At 51.7% G+C, this 19,541-nt stretch overlaps 1 protein-coding gene across 10 annotated transcripts in view; it reads left to right on the plus strand.

The window, feature by feature from the left end:
• The window catches only part of anks1b (ankyrin repeat and sterile alpha motif domain containing 1B), a 148,039-nt gene that overhangs the window by 117,181 nt on the left and 11,317 nt on the right, over nucleotides 1–19,541 (plus strand). For 8 of the 10 annotated variants that reach the window (XM_053861571.1, XM_053861561.1, XM_053861562.1 and 5 more), the window contains 3 exons: nucleotides 14,730–14,837; nucleotides 15,975–16,178; nucleotides 17,301–17,426. In XM_053861571.1, the coding sequence (XP_053717546.1) occupies nucleotides 14,730–14,837; nucleotides 15,975–16,178; nucleotides 17,301–17,426 (438 nt within the window). Of the gene's footprint in view, nucleotides 1–1,053; nucleotides 5,787–9,585; nucleotides 10,562–14,729; nucleotides 14,838–15,974; nucleotides 16,179–17,300; nucleotides 17,427–19,541 lie in introns of those variants that run through there. The other 2 variants (XM_053861570.1, XM_053861569.1) reach the window with 2 other exon arrangements.

A 19,541-nucleotide genomic window follows, 5' to 3' on the forward strand; every position in this document is an offset into this window, starting at 1 on the left:
CGTTCAAGTTATAGAACTGATCCATGACTCGATGCTGAACTGTTAAGAAAATTGGAAATACAAAAATACAAAAAATAATAATAAAAGCATGTCTAAATATCATAAAATAAAAATCATATATTTTATTTAAATGCCAAAGAAGATATAAGTGAAGTGTAAATGAAAGTATTGCCAAAAACATTTTCAAAACTGCTTCAACAGGTGCTTTCATGAGCGGTGTTTACTGTCGGGGGCGCCATCACATTCTTCATCATTGTTTCTTTCCAAGAACTTCTCCATAGGTGGTAACTCTCACAGATCTGCAGTGACTCACTACTGCCACCATCCGTGGCTCATGTATTAAAACGGAGCGTCTCACGGCCCAGAGGTGGAAAACAAAAAGCGGGGGGGGGCGCTGGCGTCGCAACCATAGGTTCCGGGCCTGTGGTTAAGAATCACTGGCCTAGATAACATGGTGAACTGAAGGCTCTGGTCGTGTCTCCTAGTCATGATTTCTATCGACGACCTGTCCCTACTGGCTCCGCCTCTCCTGGCCAAACTTTCCTCTGGACGGTTCACAAGTGCGTTGCAGTGTGGAAATGTGTGCGTCCTCTATCGACCAGCAGACTGCAGCACTTCCCTGCCACTGAAGTCGTCTGGGGGAAGAGAGGCAGCCGGTGCTGCAGGTGGCAGTCCGGCTCTGATGGATGTGATGGCCCCGCCTCCGTCCTGCAGCCAGCGCTGCCGAGGCCGCAGTGTGTGTGCTGCTCCCTCGGCTGAGGTGGACCTGACCTTCGTTGTGTGAGCAGATGTCCCGGCCATAGAGAGGCTGTTTGAACTGACACAGCATTTACTGAGAGCAGCAACATGGTTTGTCGAAGGCTGTTGATGAGGATGGTGAAGTCCCTGCAGTCGCTGTGTGAAGGGCCACTTCTGGCTCCTGGATGGAATATAAAAACACACACCTCAGTAACACAACTCTGGTCCAAAAGCTCGAGTTCTTCAAACAGACGCAGACAACTTTCCACTAGAGGGGGGCGATCTTCCAAGCTGATGGCTCTGTTCACTTCCTGGTGTGGTGACGCTGAAGTTACCAATGATAATTATTGGCCTTCATATCCTCATATTGCCTCCAACTCTGGAGCTCCAACAGTTTGGTTGACAGCACGAAGGTGATGCCACTCACAGTCTAAGAAGTGTTGCTCCGCCCCCAACTCTCCGCTGCCTCTATGAATAGAATCATGTGTCTATTCAATTATTATAAGCACACCGCTGTATAACATTGTATCCTTGTTAACCTTAAAGAAGAAAGAAGGTCATATAGATCAACGTCCAGTATAGAATATCTTTATTAACATTGTTTTTGTCTGTAACAGAAAAGACTTAAAGTGCATCAATTCGCCTCAAATAAAAAGTTGTCAGTTAGTGTCACCTTCATAACAAAACCAGCCTTTGTGAGTGTCTAAATCCAAGGACTCAAGCTGAACTCTTGAACTTTGTTTGCCTGCTGCACAGATCTTAAGTGTCGAATTGGGAAACTAGTTGTTTTTCAAACAGTTGTCAGTGAAATGCTCGATCTGTGAGGTGATAGTAAGAAGTGAAGGAAAGACGTGGCTGATGCGTCTCCCAGTTTCTCGACCAAATAACTTGTTCTTAACCCAGAAACCTGCCACTCAGAAGCAAGATGGCGACTGTCTGAGATATTAATTATGATTACTGACGGCCGACACCATGAGACTGGGTCTTAGTGGAAGTGGATTATAGCACACAAGTGTGTTTCCTATATCCATCCATGTGGAGTTGGATCAGAGCCGCTACACGTGGAGCAGTTAAGTCCTCCTCTCCCAGTGTGTCCTGAATTATCCAGCACCACAGGCAGCTGATACAGTCAATATTTTCCATGGGAAGTGTGACTCTCTGTGATGCGGTTAGCCGTCCACACGGTGGCACTGTTGCATCTCAGGAGTGGGCCAACTTCTTCCAGTGTTCTGGGGAAAGAAAGGAGGGGAGAGTCTCTGCTGCAGCTGAGAAGCTAAAACAGGAGAGTCAAATCCCTGAAGCTTCAGAGAAGTTGGAGCCTGATGGTAGAAGCGTCCAGATGAGATGGGAGGGAGCCAGGAGGCTAATATGACCTTGACCAGGGTCGCCATGTGGATCTGTTCCTGACGTTTGGGGCGTCCTGAGCTCAGCTAGTGAGGTGCTCGGCCACTCTCAGCGGGAGATTGTCTCGGTTTCACTCCGTGCCTCGGTAAAGGTCACCATACAACTGGAGGAGAGTGGTTTGTGGACTCTCCAGGACGACCAGGTCAGATGAGTTGAACTCACTTCCACTCCGCCCACTTCCTTACTTGGATATTGGGGTGCAGTGTTTCTGTCGGTCAGTGAGAGCGATTGAGCCTGTGTGTGGGCGGGGCATATAGTCGGACCCCCCCAGGTGGCAGCATCTCTGCGGACCTTTGTCTGACATGGGATTGAAGTCAGTACTGTCATCTGTCGATGACGTTTTTGCTGACGTAGTTCCGTTAAAATCCCTGAAACTCCTCATGAACACGCATCATCGAGCAGGAAATGAACGTATGAAACAAATGCATTTGTGACTGATAAGTAGTTTCATAACAGAAACTAGTTATCAGTCGACAGTGGATTCATGGCTTTGTTGGTTTTTGTTACACAACAAACACGGTAGAAGAGAGTCAGATACTGGCACCTGGTCCTCGGGTGCCCTGGAGCCGTAGCTTTGGGACCGTCCCAGAGGAGGGCAAGAAGCTGCTGGACGCTGAGGCAGGAGCTCTTCTCTGCATGTGAAGGCATGTGAGCGTGTGTTCTCTGAGTAGGCGTGTGTGTGTGTGGGGGGGTATGATTCAACCACAAGGTCGGACTTGTCTCTGCATTCCCCTCCATTATGAAGCAAGCACTTTCAGGAGAAGGGACCGACTAGGGGCAGAGCCAGCGCGACTCTACGGCGGTCCAGAATAAATCCTGCACCGCCAGGACTCTTCCGCGGTTGCTATGACGGCCCCTTGTTACCATAGAGACCAAATAGATGTGATTTAGCCTGATGTAGAGGAAGGGAAGGCCGAGCCTTGGCTCCTGTCTCTGGTCCAGGAATGTGTGTGCCTGTACGTGTTCATCACCTCTTCTGTCGCCTCTCCAAGTGGCCAGATTGTCGGGCGTCCCAGCAGCAGATGGTTTCTGCCGGAGTTAGAAACAACAGTCCTCGGACCTGTGCAGCCTCACAATAGGCTGGGTTGGTGGGGACGCCGGCGGCGAGTGTGAAGAGAGTGTGGCGTCTGATATTAAAGCCTCAGTGGGCGGGGGGGACTTCAGGACTCAGGAGAGAGAGTGTGCAGCCTCCCCTGCCCTCTGACCCAGTCGTAACAGCTGCTGTGCTTCCACTGTACCTCACGCGAGTCACTAACCGGACGATCGAGTCTCCAGTGAGCTTCGACGGTTTTGCTCATCGTGACTTTATTATCCTAGAGGACAGAGGAAATCTCAGTTTTAGGATGGCAGGCAGGCCTGGGTATCTGGGATCAGTTGTACAGAGAGTGGAAGAGGAGAGTGCTGGCAGGGTGGAACAGATGGAGATGACTGGGAAGGTCAAGTTAACCAGTATATCAGAGGGACATGTGAAGACGTTTGGAGACAAAGCTAGAGAGGACAGACTCAGGTGGAGAGCAAAGACGGGGGACATGTTGGACCAAGAGTGGTGGGGACGGAGGTTCATGGGTGTGAAGACGGGCGGTGGGAACATGGAAGCCTCAGTGTCACGCAGTCAAGCTCCAAATAATGCCAACAGTTATCCTCCTTTCTAACCCAGTCCTGAGCTTTGTAAAGCCATAACCCATGTCATTTCAAGCTATATGCCAAAACACGTGTATATACCGAAGCCAAGTAGCCACGCCATCACGCATCACGGCCCTCTCTAAACCTGCTCGCCAACGATGATCCACGGACCTGAGGCCCCAGGGACGAGACTTTGTTCTGATGAAGATCAGACAGGATTTCTGTAATGCTCCCAGTCACGTCCTGCCAAGTCTCTTCACTTCCTGACCCGAGCCCTCTGCGGATGACGGAAGGATGAATTCTGGATTCATGTTGCCGCTAAATGGATGCTGGCTGACATGTGCTCAGAGGTGCATGAACCCAGTCGGAAATGGAGCCACGCTGTGTGGTCAAAGAACACGGTATTTTCAACGTGAATCTGACTCCGTACTGACTCCAGAAGTTTGACGTTTAGGTTGAAAACGCAGGGGGTAGAGGTTTGATTTCCTCCCTGGCATGGGAGCCACTCGTGATTCCTCAGGAGGTTTTGACTGGAGATGTTTTGCTGCCGATCACCGATACCAATCACTTGGATTGACAATGAATTCGTACTCAAAGTGATGAGACGTCCTTTGTACATGATGTGAAAACTCTAAATCATTTTAATTCAGACACATTTTTATATACCTCTTCATGGTGGCAATAATGGAAAGGTGGCCCGACGAACGCTGCACCAGAATCCAAAACGGCGACGGATCCGGTCGCCTGAAAAAGGCTGCTCATCCTGCTCGGTGAAATTAATGCTTATTTCTTGGGGAATTGGCTTAGCGTTCCGAATGTCACGCTGGGACCGGCGGGTGTTGCTAAGCGTCAGCTGCGCTAACAGCTGCTGAGGACCCAGTGGTCTCACTTTTGAGCCCAGAAAACTCTCTGTGCCCTGTCAAGTGCTGGAGCTTTAAATGGTGTGTTTCATTTGAAGGCGCTTCCCAGCACAGCATTGTCCCGTGCATGTGCTGCAGGATGCTAACTTTACATGACAGATTGAAAGAAGCTCCACAGCAGACATGCTGCTGCTGAGTGAGCAGGTGATTGGTCGTTGTGATCGCAAGTGACTGGCAGTGATCGGCATTCATCGGTCACACTGAAATCGGCTGATCACGATACGTGACCGATCGATCGGAGCCTAGTTTTCACGTTGGCACAACAAGGAACTCTAGAGGCGCATGAATAAAAACTGTCATATAGCTGCACCTACTGGTGGTGGTTTCACTGATACAGGACTCCCTCAATTCTTGAAGATTCCTGGACTGACTTGAAATCAAGTTGTGGTGTTGACCAAAAGAAAAACCGGTAAAATGTGATCCAGTTGGACGGTTGCTCCACGGCTGAAGTGGATACAGTGAAGAGAGTGTGAGGAATTTGGGAAGGTGAGGAATGGGAACGTGACGTGACAGATCAAGTGCTGTCTAGTTGAGCGTGTTGTTGGTCGTCTAATCGTGGGTTTTTTTTAGCTATTGCTGATGAAGAGTTGCTACCTTCAGGGCAGCCGGGACTTGATCCTTGAGTGGACCGCTCTCCTGTGTTTAGGCAAGTGAAGCTGAAGAGGTGCGTCACATTAGTGACTCAAGTGGACGTCATAAACCAGCAATCGCAACTCCTTCCACTGAAAACACGACGAGCACGAGCATGTCGCTGCACGGGCGCCTCGTCTCCATGGTGACGAGATGAGAGGGGGGAGGTGTGAGCTGGGTAGAGGGAGCGAGAGCAGAGAGAGAGAGAGCGAGCCGAGGCAGAGACATCCAGAGATGTAGTCTGGCTGCCGCAAGCCGGAGAGAGAGGAGGAGTCGGCGAGTGCTGGGAAGCTGCGGAGCGCTGAAGGATCCAGAGACAAAAGCTGGTGTTGAGGAGGCGAGGAGAGAAGCAGAGGAAGTGTGGGACGCTGGACGGACGGCAGGACGCCGGGCGCCGACAGGTGACGGAGAGCAGTGAGAGCATCTCCCGCAGATCACAGCGACCCATCGGACCCATCCCGCTGGAGCAAGGTGAGCTGCGGCGTAACCTATAGAGTGGTGGCCACTGCTGACTCGGCGCTTCCTCTTAATGCTCATGTTGTGTAGGAGGAATCAATGGTGTCGCAGAGGGAGTAGAGTAGTTCACTTCAACTGAATCCTACAACGCCGGCGTGAAGCCACTCAGCCAGGAAACCAGTAGCAGAATAAAATAGCAGAATCCTTGCTCCTGTCTGATCGGGAACATCGATTTGGGTTTTGGAGGAAGAGTTTTCAGTTCATCTCATCGACGGGGACGTGAAAAATGGTGCGGGTCAGCGACGCTCGGGACGGAAAAGTTGCCGCTCACTTTGAAAATGAAGTAGAAAAGCGGCTGAGACTCGAAGGTCCGTCCTTGTGATCGGCGTTCAAACATGCCAGAAAAGATCAGCCCTTCTGTCGGAGCACGTGAATAACCTTGAGGTTTCAGTTGGATTGTTCATGTTCGTGGAGTCGGGTGTTGCGTAATGACTGAAGCCTTTGCATGTGAAGGTGTGAAGAAACTGGAGGGATTTTGGATGCCGCTTCTAAACAGCGCCTTCTTCTCTTATGCAATTGTCTCCGCTTCTCCGGTCCGCCCTGAGTGAGGAACATGCCTCACCTGTCTCCACTCTCAGCCTCCTCAGGGAGCCCAGCTGGCCTGCTCCCTCCAGCTCAGAGTCAGAAGTGGCCTTTGGAGTGAAATTCAACATCAACTTTCTTCGAGGCCTCGCTGCCACTGCTGCTTGGCGGTGCGGTAAATTGACATTGTGTGGCTTGGTGCCAGTGAAAGACGTTGATATACAAGCTGAAGCTGCTTATCTTAACAGCAGAGACAGGTCTTTACAAGTCAAGGAAGAGATTTTATGGCTCCCGGGTGACACCCGCCGACAGATGCCAACCAGTCAATCACCAGCCAGAGGTGCATTCACTGGATCAGCACGACGGAAAGTCTTTAAGGAAGACGGAATCAATGGGAGGAGGCTCAAATATGTGGCGGAATCGCCTTTTGAAACTACAGGTCCATGAAAAGAGTTGACGATCAGAGCGACTCCGCCATTGTTGACATCTAATTTTAGGACTGAACTGGGTCACTCTACAGAAGCGGCTGCCAGACTTGCCTCTTTAAAGACTCCAAATAAAGTGATTTATTTTGGTTCCCGCTTTGATCGGCGCCAGAGCCTGTGAAACATGGAGTGACATCAACGCTCTGCGCTGCTTTGTTCTAACTATAGCAGCAGGTGTGCGGCGACACGTTACTGCCGCCGCATTAACAGTTACGTCAGGGACAGAACCCGCCGTCCTTCAGGAAGCCCCGGGCTCTCACCTCCAGCCACTGGCTTCACTCGGTGAAGATCTTAGAGCGCTCGTTTTGGGACCATCCCAGTTTGTGCCAGGGACCAGTTGGGACCCATTTTTGTGATACAGATAACTGTATACTGAAGAAAAAAAGAGACAGTCTGCAGCGTGAGTGAACGTTTCAGTGGATGTTGCTTCTGTTTAATGAGTCCTCTTATTCATCCCTGGCTGGAGAACAGCTGGTGGAAACAGCGTCCACTCATTGTTTGAACAGTACAACATCCCGACAGATGATCTCGAGGCATCGCCGCGAGTCGACAAGCTTGCATCTGCTCTTTCCGCCCTTCAGACCCATCAGATCACAAGCCTCTGAAACAGGGGTCGCCGTCCGGAAGCACATCTGATCATCATGGTGTGGACGTCAGGTCAGCGCCGGGATTGTCACCTCACAGAACTTTGACCTTGTCCACCAGCAGATGACCTCTGCAGTCAAAGTCACACGTTGATTCAACAACACGTAAGGTTTTTAAAAAGCAGTTCAGCCGACTTGAAAACGTGACCAACAGCAGCGCACTGACAAGCCTCTGACGTCAACAGAAACTCTTTCAGCGCGACTTTGACTGAGCGACTTGTTAATGACGTGTAGTTTGGCAGAATAACCAGAGCTGCACTTGCTAACACAAGTGAGGGCGACGGGCGTGTGTTTCTGGAAGAGGAGCCGGGGTTCTAGCAGTCAGGATCAGGCTGAAGATTTGGCTGAATTATTAAGGTCTGCACCGTTAAAATTTAACACTAAACGTTTGATCCGAGTTCTGAAGTGTTTCCCGCTCAAATGCTGCAGCAAAAATGAAGTTTGCCAAATATGACCCATTTAGCCTCCAGCCGCTGCATAATTCATGAATACAGCGTTTTTCTGACGGCTTCTCTGTGGCAGCCGCGTGAGTACGCTCCTGTTTACAATCCCTGACAGCACCTGGAACAGCACTGGCGCCTCCGCTGCTACACAAAAGCCACCAGTGTTAAAGGTGAGCCAGTCGCCGAGGCTCAGAACCAGCGCAGACTCCAGCCCGGCAGCTTCACATGCCTCTGCTAACCTGATCGCGTATCTCTGGCCACACAAGTAGTGCACGTCAGGATGGCATATGCCGCTCTGGCCACCAGCAGCCGAGCCATGAGAGGCTCTTTATTGAACTCCATCTGCTGCAGAGCGAGCCGCGACTCTTCAACGTACACGCACTGCAGGAGTCACGTTTCTCATGTGATCACCACCCGCCACAGAAACGCTCGCGTGCCGGGGGAGGGGGACGTTACTTCCATCTTAAAGTATTTAAGAAACATCTTGCAGTCGAGCAATACTTCTCCAGTCTGGTTAAGAATTCAATTCATGGCGAGAACTTGTGTTTCCGCTGGAATGGCTGATGGCCGTTGGTTGTCTCTGTCCAGGGCTCTGATCCAAGCCTTCTGGTTGGCTGTTTTGATCACTTCTGTCCTCACTCTGGTTGCCTGGTAACCAGCAGTACCTTGTCTTCTTCCTTCTTAACGTGGTACATGATGGTGCACGTGGATGCCGGAGGAGCAGTTGTAGTTTGGACTGAGTGGGCTGCATCCCAAGTTCCTGTCCAGCTCCAACAGCCTTGGATCGATATCCGGCGAACAATGAAAGCAACCCTACACCAGCGACCCTCAGATTGGAGGAAATCAATCCACAATTCCTCCAAGAACTGGTGGCGCCGTTAGAAATAATGCCTGCAGGGTTGCAGAGGTTGCTCAATTTCCAGGAGTCACGACCTCGCGGCCAGCAGCAGCCAGCTGATCGGTCATATTGGCATGAGCCCGCAGGAGCTGCGCGTCATTAGCCGCTGTTTCTGTGACTCTGGGAGAGGAGAAATGAAGGGAAGGTGGAGGCAGACGAGGTGGAGTCAGAGTGCCGTTCACTGGAGCAGAAGGTGAGCTCCTCTTCCTCATGACCAGTGTGCGCTGCTTCTGCTGTTGGACCCTCACTTGCTCCAGTGCTGCGCTGAGCTGACCCCGTCACCGTGTCACTCGCCTCGAGCCAGTCAAGCCACGACACAACTGTAGCAGGAGTCAAACGCTGCGACTGACTTGTGTGATGGCGCCAGCCACACCTGCTCACTGGGAAGATGAAGCGCCTCATTCTAGCTAGCATTAATAGCCATGATGTCAGATGGCTGGATGCTTTCAAACTTTTGTTTTTCTTAAGTAAAGGACTAAAAATTCTGTCATTCCCCCTAATATTCAGAGGGATTGATGATTCTCAAAATGATCCGCCATTTTGGACACGTTCCACCTCCTTTATGGGGGACGGTTCAAGGATGTACTGCCTGAAAATAGATAAAAAGATGAGTTTATCGTATGTTTGAGGTGAATTGCAGTCCCCCCTTAATCCTCAAACTTTAGCCCTCAACTGTAGCCCTCAATTCCAAGTGTTAAGGGCTGTGTGCGACCCTTTATATGCGGATACGTCCGCATATAAGGTGAGGTAATACAACAGTATTCTTAATATTTACATCTCCATTAACAACAAAAATATGTAGTTTGCTTTCTGGCCATTTTTTTGACTGAGAATATACAAAGTATTCTGGGTATTCCTCAGTCCGATGGTAGGTGCCGACAGATGTCAGAATTGAGGAAGATACTTTCCTCCGTCTTGCCCCTCAACTTCCTGATAAAAACGGGACATTTTAGGATTTAGGAAGGGATTGGAATTCAGCCTTGATCTTTTAAAAAATGTGGTTATCATCTGCTGTTCTGACTCTGTCACACGGAGGGCATGTGGGACAGTCAGGGTCACTGCCGTGATGTGTGCTTAAAGACTCAGGAGATTCTGAGGTTGGCGTTGGGAGAAAGGTCAGCGGCACATGTACAGAGGTTTGGAGTCCAAGTTAGGGAGGACAGATGTTTGGACACATGGAGAGGTGAGACAGGGTTGAACCGAGGAAGAGGAGGAGGTGAAGAGCAGAGGGCCACCAACGCGGGTGGTGATGAAGGAGCAACCGAAAGACAACATTCACACAAAGTCACACAAATGAATGATGAATATAAATCGTCCGTCTTGCTTCTAGTCTGCTCCCCCCCGCTGCGCACGGACAGAAATAGTTTGGTGTAACAAAGAAGTTCAGTTATTTTAGGCCGCTGAAGGAAAGTTGTCGCCGTGGGGGCGCCGTGAAGTGTCCTATGTAGAAATGGGATGGTATTTGAAACACGGAGAGGGGAGTGTGTTCTGGGCGTCTCTGGCAGGAGTCGGCTGTCCGTCAGGGTCTGTGCGCACCGTATGTGCGACAGCTAATCCCTTAATCTAGCCTGTGCAATCTGGGCTGACTGGATTGTTAACAGGATTAGCGGCATGGATTGGCAAACGCACTCGCAGACGCCGGGAAGCCACAGATGCAGCAGCAGAGGGACACGCTGGGTGGATGATGCCCCCCAAATCACCTCCTTCTATGGTCTTGAAAACTAGACTGGAGTGGGTGGTAAGTCCTGCCGCCTCTGGCCTTCAGGAAGTGTGTATTGATGAGGGAATGAAACGTGAGTGTGAAGCTCCGTCGGAGGTGCATGTGAGCTGCTTGACTAGTGAAGCTTTATGGGAGACTGTGACTGTGCTCACCACATCTGACCTGCAGGACTCAGTTGAAACTGAGCTTGTCGGAGTTCCTGGTTTTGTTTGCAGCTGGAGCTCTGCATGGGAGAGAGCCGTGTGTGTGCGTGTGTGTGTGTGTGTGTGTGAGAGCAGCATCTCCTGTGTGAGCAGCGCTGTGGCAACATAACTTTACAGAGGAGGCAACTGAAGTGGTTTGGACATCACTTGTTTTCTCGGTCTGAGCTCCAGGAGCCAACATGACCAAGTCATCAGCAAAAAGATGAGAGCTACTGTAGAAGCTGCCAGAAAGTCCTCCTCACCCAGGCCTCGTCTTGAAAATCAGTCCATAAAACAGAGAGAGAAGCAAAGTGACCCCAGTCCTGCGGAGGAAAGAGCTGAGACGACAGGTTTAACACTCAACAGTGCGGAGCTCGGTCATCAGAGAGAGACTCAGAGTAGAACTGCACCTCAAGATAAACCTGCAGATCCAGCTTTGGTGTGGAGTGAGAACTGCTCATGCACCATCCAGGATAGACACCAGAGAGAGCTTGGCTGACCTGTGATCGTACCTCCTCAGTGGCTGAACGGCATCTCTGAAGAGGGCGACTCCAGAGCTACGACGGGAGCTGGACGAAGCTAACATGTAGCGAGGAGCTGGACGAAGCTAACATGTAGCGAGGAGCTGGACTAAGCTAGCATGTAGCCAGTATCTGGACTAAGCTAGCATGTAGCCAGGAGCTGGACTAAGCTAGCATGTAGCCAGGAGCTGGACTAAGCTAGCATGTAGCCAGGAACTGGACTAAGCTAGCATGTAGCCAGTAGCTAGACTAAGCTAGCATGTAGCTAGTAGCTAGACTAAGCTAGCATGTAGCCAGGAGCTGGACTAAGCTAGCATGTAGCCAGGAGCTGGACTAAGCTAGCACCTAGCCAGGAGCTGCACTAAGTTTGCATGTAGCCAGTAGCTGGACTATGAGCGGACTGCACCATCTTCAGCTACGCAGCAGAAGTAAACAAAGTGCTCCTCAGATGGGAAGACGGTCTGATCACACCGCGGAGAGGTCCTCAGGCTTTTTAGGGAGGCTGTAGAAACGAAGGTGGCAGAGCCAGAACAGAAGCTCTTCGCTCTTGACGGGGAACCTCACTGATCCCTCAGTTGGAAGGTTAGAACCCGGTGCATATGCATGAGGTGCTGCCACAGTAATGGCCTGACTCCAATAGATGCTGGAGAAAACAATGTAAGCCTGCACCACAAGCCTCTTAACACCTTCTGTGTGTGTGCGAGAGAGAGAATACAAATCCACGCGCTGTTTATTTAAGGAAGGGGAGGAGAGAGCTGTGTGTGGGTGACTTCTGCTGCTGCTCTCTGTTGCTATGGCGACGGCTGAACTCCAGGCTGAGGTTGAGCCTTCCAGTGTGTTGTTGCGTAAGGTACAGTGCTATCAGACGCACAGAACGACAAGCCAGCGATTGCCAGTTGCCTCCGCCGCTGAACCAGCAGCTGCAGGAGGATGATGATGATGATGAAGAAGAAGAGAGTCACTCCGTCACCTCTCCAGAGAGCGCCACACGTTAGAGCCTGAATATTTCATCAGGAGCCGTAAAGCCGGAGCTGGATTCCTCATTAATCTGGGTCAGTCCGCGTGGCTTCATGTTTGATACACGCCGTCGTGATTTGAGGCTTATGAGCTCTCTGAGCGAATGTTTACCATCGACGGACCCAAACTAGAAGCAGGTGGTGCTGGCCCTCGGGCTGCTCTCCCCTGAAAGAATATATTGTGGTCGATTAGGGAAAAAGAAAAATCCTCCCCTGGCGGGCTCAAGTTAAAAGGATGATTAAGGAAATTGGAGCGAGCAGATTTGCATATTAAACAAGTGACTGGTGAACGAAGCTGGGAGAGACGAAACAACAGAGGTGACAACAAGAGGCTGCTGTCCACTGTAGCAGCAGAGTCTGAGCCTCCAGCAGTCTGGAGCTTGGTCAGAGCTCAGGAGGAGGCCAGGGGCTGGTGGATTCTGTTGCCTTGGAATGGTTTTGGACACTGGGAGGAAACTGGAGTGCCCAGGCCGAACCTCGAAGCACGTACTAAGCTCACGCAGGACGCTAAGCTCACGCCACACTGCAGCACTGACCTCACTTCCCCTCCGTGTGCTGGACTTGTAACACTGAGCTCAAGTCCCATAACGTTCTGCAACAGTGGAAGCGAGGGTCTCCTTCAGACATCAGTCCTGCCCAGACTGTGCGAGTCTCCGCTGCGCCTCTCTCTTAGCCATGTTATCGTAGCCTCTCTGCCGTGAGTGAGGATTAGCGCCGTGAAACTGCCGGTGAGTCATGTGGCGATGCAGCCTGCGCGTTTCCTCCTCGCCGACTCAAAACAGCTCTTTTGGGAGAGTGATTACACTATCAGAAAAGTAATTAACATCTCTTGGCCCTGACACACTTTCTCTCACACTCACCCGCCCACCCGGAGCGGAGACTCTCCGGCGACTGGCTCACAAAGCTCCGTTAGCTGCTGGTCACCAGAGAAGGCGGAACAAACAGCAGCTCTGTCGAGGGCTGCGTGTTCCCCGTGGTCTGGCACGGTCTGAGGCCGCGCTGCATACAGGCTTCTCAGAAGAGTGAGCGCACAGGCCACGGCAGCCGCTGTCCTTCCTTCCACTGCGTCTGTTCTTCTTCATCCTCAGCTGTCCTGGTTTAGACCGAGTCCAGCATGCTGTCAGCTGACAAGATCTTCTGTGAAAATATGAGCCAGTCTGTCACTTACCTGCTGCTGGGTAGCATCACGGCCGCTCTGCTCACTGTCAAGGTCGCCACAGTTCTGTTTGGGTGGACGCACAGCTTCCTCAGGTGAAGTGATGGATGACGGCCTGGATTAAAGTGGGGATTATGTTCTGGAACCACATCTCCCTGCACAACAGTATCCCACCAGCACCAGCCGTGGAAAGACGGCCATGTCATGAGCACAAGCTAATATCGTCCATCGTCTCTGGGCTGCTTTGAGTGGATCAGCTCAGTGGACGCATGCGGCTGCGGGTGAGCGCAGCATCTACGCCCCCCGTCACCTCACTCCGGTCGCATGTCTTTGATGTTTGATCCCAACCAAAATGTCTCGACATCACGCCTCCGTTTCAGAGACGCCACAAAGTCAAGAGGGTTTGCTTCTGACTGCGGAGCGGACGGGGGTTTACAGCCGACTGCTGACAGATTAGCATTTAGCTAGTTGCGTCTCTCATGTGATCTGCTCTAAATATTTGATCTCCGTCGCGTCATTAAATCAAAGCACTCACGGCTGATTTGTCCTTTCAGGCCTCGGCAGCATCGTGATGTTATTGAAATCTGCGATTCAGAGCAGCTAGCATGCTACACGGTTGCTGTGCCGCGGCTAATGTCAGTGGCGCTAGCCTGCAACAGCCTTGTTTCTGGGACCCAACGCTGCTCCTTTCGAACAGGCTGGATGGTCGTGGCACAAAGATCAAAGGAAGAAATGAGGATTTCATCGGGCGGCCTTCAGCCGCCTCCTCACCGAGCTGCTTCTGTGTGTCTCTGCTACACGGACGCCTCATGTTAAAACACACCGAGCGCCCCAACACTCGAGTGATGTAACAGCCTGAGTGAGAGGTTCTATTGTTTGCTGCGCGGCTTTTTATATCCTCGCTCAGAATCACTTCTGTCGGCCAACTGCAGCGCTCTGCGTCCAACTCTTCCCTGATGACAGGGTATCATGGTGGTTCACATGATCTCAGTGTGGTCTGCTGTTTGTTCGGCCGTGATGTTTATTTTTCTGACCAGTGAAACAGGCGAGTAACGACAGATCTCAAACTTCAACCACTCAGAGGGTTGAAATAATCTGGCCTATGATCTTTTGGGTGTTGGCAATGGCGCTGCACCTGGGCAGGTTCTTGGCCCGTTTCACTTCTACACTTCTCATATAAAGCCACGCACAAACATGGAACGCAACATCGTAGCACTGGAAGCTAATCCTCCACCCTGAGAGCCACAGATGGGACGTTGACGGGACATTTTCAGACCTCCTGCACCTAACCTTCAACCTTTCTCTTCCCAGGTGTTGAAGATCAGCCTCATCGGACATAGGAAACGGATCTTGGCCTCACTGGGGGACCGGCTACACGACGACACGCCACAAAAGCCTCCAAGAGCCATTTCGTTAAGGGTGAGTGTCGATGACGCCGGGATTATCGCTCTCGGTCGTGTGTAGAACCTAAGAAACGCTCAGCTTCACAGTCAAACTAACATGCCGTCCTCACGGGTCACATGGCGCCTCACGTGGTTTACTGCCTTCCAAAAGATCACTTCCCCGGGGGAAGGAAGACAAACGAGAACATGCTTACCGTAATTTCTGGACTATAAGCCGCTACTTTTTTTTCGTGGTCTGAACCCTGCGGCTGATACAGCGACGCGGCCAATGCATGGATGTTTACAGGCTGAGATCAGATGAAATCAGAGGCTTTTTATTCACCCTCAGAATGCGCTGTTTTCACCCACGTGTCTACACCTCCGTCAACAGAGTCGATCTAATGGAGGTCTGGAATCCAGAAGCAGCCACTGAGACCGGCTGTGCTGTCGGAACTTTGGGCACACGGGCGAAAACAGTGCATTTTGAGGGCTTTAATGTGAATAAATGGTGTGAGGAGTTCATGGTTCAAGTTCAGAACATTGCCCAGTTTTTTTTCAAGAATCAATCTGGATGCTGGACCCAGTTTTCAAAACTAGTTTTGAAGAGCCTTTTTAAGTCGGGTGCACCGCTGGCCTTTCTACAGCGCAGACCGCACCACTGCACCGCGGCTCATAGCTCGCTGCGGCTCATGTACGAGCAGCATCTATTTTCCTCCTTAAATTTAGTGGGTGCGGCTGATGTTCCGGTGCCCTCTATAGTCCGGAAATTATGGTAGTCACATTGGTTCATTTGCTGCATGACAGTGTGAAAGAGTTTGGTGGTGTTTAGGCCGAAGACTTTCTGAGCTACAAACACTGTTTACTGGAGTTTAAATGGGTCAAAAGGGGGAGTTAGTGAAACGGTGTGGGAGACGTAAGTCAGTCGCCGACAGGCGCGTCGCTGCAGGTGTAATTAATCACTTTAATGAGCCGGCTGCTTCTTGCCATTATCTCAGTCTGACTCACAGGGATGGAAGCACGGGGTCGTTCCTTATCACCGCGGATGTGAGTGAGAGTGGGGCACCCAGAGCTCCGGATTTAGGCGACATGACGCCGCCTCGCTCGCCCTACTTATTGTACGAGCAGCGCTTTAGGAGCAACCCCGGCATGATGAACGAGCTGTCTCCCTCCCCAGGAGCCTGGCGGGAACCACACGCCCCCTCAGCTGAGCCCCTCGGTCGGCCAGGCGGCGTACACGGCGGGCGTCCCGGGCGGCTCGCTGGACGTGCAGCACCTCATCATGCAGGCGGACGCTCGGCGCAGGCAGCGCAGCAACGACAACTACTTCGACGACGTGCCACGGTCCAAGCTGGAGCGGCAGATGGCCCAAGTCAGCATGGTGAGTGGGGGAGGGAAGGGGGGCGGGGCTTCAGTGCTGTGAATGGCCATTTACTGGACATGTCGCGAGTGGACAGGTGTCTATGTCCATGGTTCATAGCTGGGAGCAGGGTTTGGCAGGAGTTTTGAATGGTCTTGTAGAGGACGGATTCAAGGGTGAGATGGACATGCAGATCTTCTGGTCAGCTGAATACAGCCTGGCTCACCTGGGTGTCCTGAATCATGGAGCAAAGGTCAGCAGCTCAGTCATTCAGGAGAGGCTCGAAGTAGAAGCTCTGAGACGCGGGTTGGAGCTCCTGTCACGTCCCAATGGGGGAGGCACAAGAGCCTGGACGTTCAGGCACCAGAATCCTGTCGGTGGTTATTTTCCCGGTGACCCCTGACCTCAGGCTAGACGGAGAAATCTTCGGCCCAATGCCTCTCTGGCATCTGTTCCAACCACACGTGTGAGGCTGCAGCTGTGTTTTGATTCAGGATGATTCGAGTCTTTTTGTGTGACTGAGTGAATTGCAGAGCTTGTTGCTGTCACACACTCGAGTGTGTGTGTGTGTGTGTGTGTGCATGCGCACCTGTGCTGGGGCTGCTTTCACTGAACTCAGAGAGGAGCCGGAGACCGCGTTTAGCTGAGCTGTCATTTTCATCTGTGGCCCAACATTTGCAGGGCTCTGGCTTCTTCAGGGGGAGGGATCCAGGGAGCATCTCTGGGTCTAATCTGTCTGTCATCCGCGTGGCGTGAGGGCCATGTGGAGTCTCTTCAGAAAGTGCAGCGAGCACCAGGGTCTGAGAGTTTAGGGAGAGCTGGTTAAGCTGATGCAAATGAGCTCAGATGGGGCAGATGTCTCTCCGGAAGCCTTGGCCCCAGGATGTTTACCCAGCATCTGGTGAGGCAGGCTCACCTCCACAGCCAGGGGCCAACGCTCCGCTGAAGCCTCACACGCAGGCAGAGCATTTAGGTGGACCGTCAAAAGAATGTCGGCGCTTTACGCTCAGGTCTGAGTCTGATCCGGAGACGCAAGAGTCTGAGGCTGGTTCTCCACGTGCACCCGAGCCAAGCTCCAAGACTGTCGGCACAACAGCCGCGGTCTGGGCTCAGGTCTCATCTGTCGTCTGGTTGTTGTTACAGGCCGGGGAGTGGTGTGAGCCCATCACACTGCGTCCGCCCAACGAGGCCACGTCGTCCACCCCGGTGCAGTACTGGCAGCACCATCCCGAGAAGCTCATCTTTCAGTCCTGCGACTACGAAGCCTACGTGAGTGTCATCGTACTCTCTCTCTGCTGAGGCCTTTCAACTTCATGATCCTGGATCCCCACTGCAGTAGCCACACACCAGAACCAGCAGTGACCAGGAACACGTCAAAGGAACATAGGAAGGTTGACATCAGGACGGGCAATTCAGTTCTTCTGGGGGCCACATCACTCACTGAGACTGGTGTGAAGGGCCCCCAAGTCAGAAGACAGGAGGAAAAGAATCTTAAATGTAACTGAGAGACTGAAACATTGTGGAGTCTTATCACTTCTGTTTCCTTCTATACTTTACAAGGAGATGCTCAGTATACATGTGTTGTGAACAGAACTGTCATCCCTTTAGTTTGACAGCAGTGACAGTGAACAGGACTCACTCCAGCAGCCCTCTGTGGGGACGGTTCCTCAGCTCATGCAGGCCCCTCCACAATAACAGGGACTTGATCTTGTTAGAGGATGGGGGCCCCACATGAGCTGCCTGTGATCCTCCACAGACCAGACGGCCAGGAAACATGACCAAGTCTGCGTCTGCCGCCATGAGAAGAAGCGAGCTGTTCGACCACAATCAAATTCATTTGCTCATGAAACGGTCCACTGGGGCCATTTCTCATTCATTAGCTGGAGTGAAGGACTTGTCAGCTCAGAGCAGTTGCAAACAGGCCTCCTCTAATCCGCTGAAAGCCTTGTAGCGCTGCCACTTAGGGGAGCGAGGGCGTCGCCTGGTCTCAACTGAAGTGACCTGGAAACCGCCGTCTTCCCTCCCAGTTCTCCGTCTGGTGGCTCTGGTCATGATGATGTCACAGGCTTTTAAATGACCAGCGGAGCGGCGCAGGAGCGCTCGAGCCTGTGGCACCTGGTGAGGACGTGTGCGTCTACTGTAGCTGCCGTCTCCACGCTTCATCGTTCATCCTCATCCGCATCACGCCTGGCGTGTCTGTGTGGAGAAGGTTCTGTTTGAGCCTCTCTGAGGAGGCGCTCTGCCCTGAGCATCTGACAACCCTCCGTCTGTCACCAGGGGAGTTCAGCGAAACTGCTCAGATGATGATAAACACAACGTACACATACACAACGAAGCTGGAAAAGTACTCAGAGAGTGCAGACCTCAGCCAAGCAGAGATTGATACATGATTTAGCATTGGAAATGCCACTGATAGCAGTGAGCTCCATGATACTGCAGGTGGCAGCAGTGTTCAGGCACTCGCTCGCACAACACACACGCTAGAGCATTGAGTGACGGGTTCTTTTGTGGAACTGAAGTGAAAACATCTATTCCTTGGACTTGCTCAACATTTCATATATTCATCCGTTTTTGGATCGTTCCTTGGTGGAGGTTTAAATGTGACTTCCTAAAATGCTTTCCTGATTCAACCAAGCGCTGAGACAGCACTGCAGCCGTTCAAGCTTGTCCCACAGGGAGCAAGGATCATGAGCTGATGAAGTGTGGTCAGCTTCAGAAAGTTAAGCGTCACCCATGTTTGGCCCTCGATGGGCTGCCATCAAGTCATGTGTGAGTCCAGCTACATGGCGCATACAGAACTACTGTATATCTCAAACTGGATTGGACCTTGGTTGGCTGAAGACACTGGTCATAACGTGATCCAAACCATGGCGTTACCAGGTAGAAGGTGTCCGGTGGAGGCCTCCTCTGCTGACTGTCTTAGATCCCACCATCTCAGCAGTAACAAGAAGGAACAGCTTTCCATGTTCAGAATTACCACAACAGCCTTTTCCCCCCCGGTGTGCCAGAGTGTCAGGTGCATCGTGGGAAATGATCCTGTGTCACCTGTCTGGAGATGGAGGCGGGCAACACGATGACATGAAATCATGATCTACCAACGTGACACTATAGATCTATGCTGATGTCACTAGCTGTGGAGCTCCTCCTCCCTCACACTCACAGTGAAGAAGCCAGTCAAAAGCTCAACTTCCAGCTGTTTCTAAACCTGATGCTCCTCTAAGGTGACCACACACCTTCACCACAGAACCATGGAGCGCTGCATGTGGGACCCGCCAGGCCAAAGACTGTCTGCACCGCTGAGCTAACAGAGCTAACGTGACGTCTCACTTCAAAACTTTATTGACACTCGTGGACTGGCACAGTTGGTTGGCTAAAAAGCAACTG

Source organism: Synchiropus splendidus, chromosome 4 (genome assembly GCF_027744825.2).
Source record: "Synchiropus splendidus isolate RoL2022-P1 chromosome 4, RoL_Sspl_1.0, whole genome shotgun sequence".
Taxonomy (NCBI): Eukaryota; Metazoa; Chordata; class Actinopteri; order Syngnathiformes; family Callionymidae; genus Synchiropus; species Synchiropus splendidus.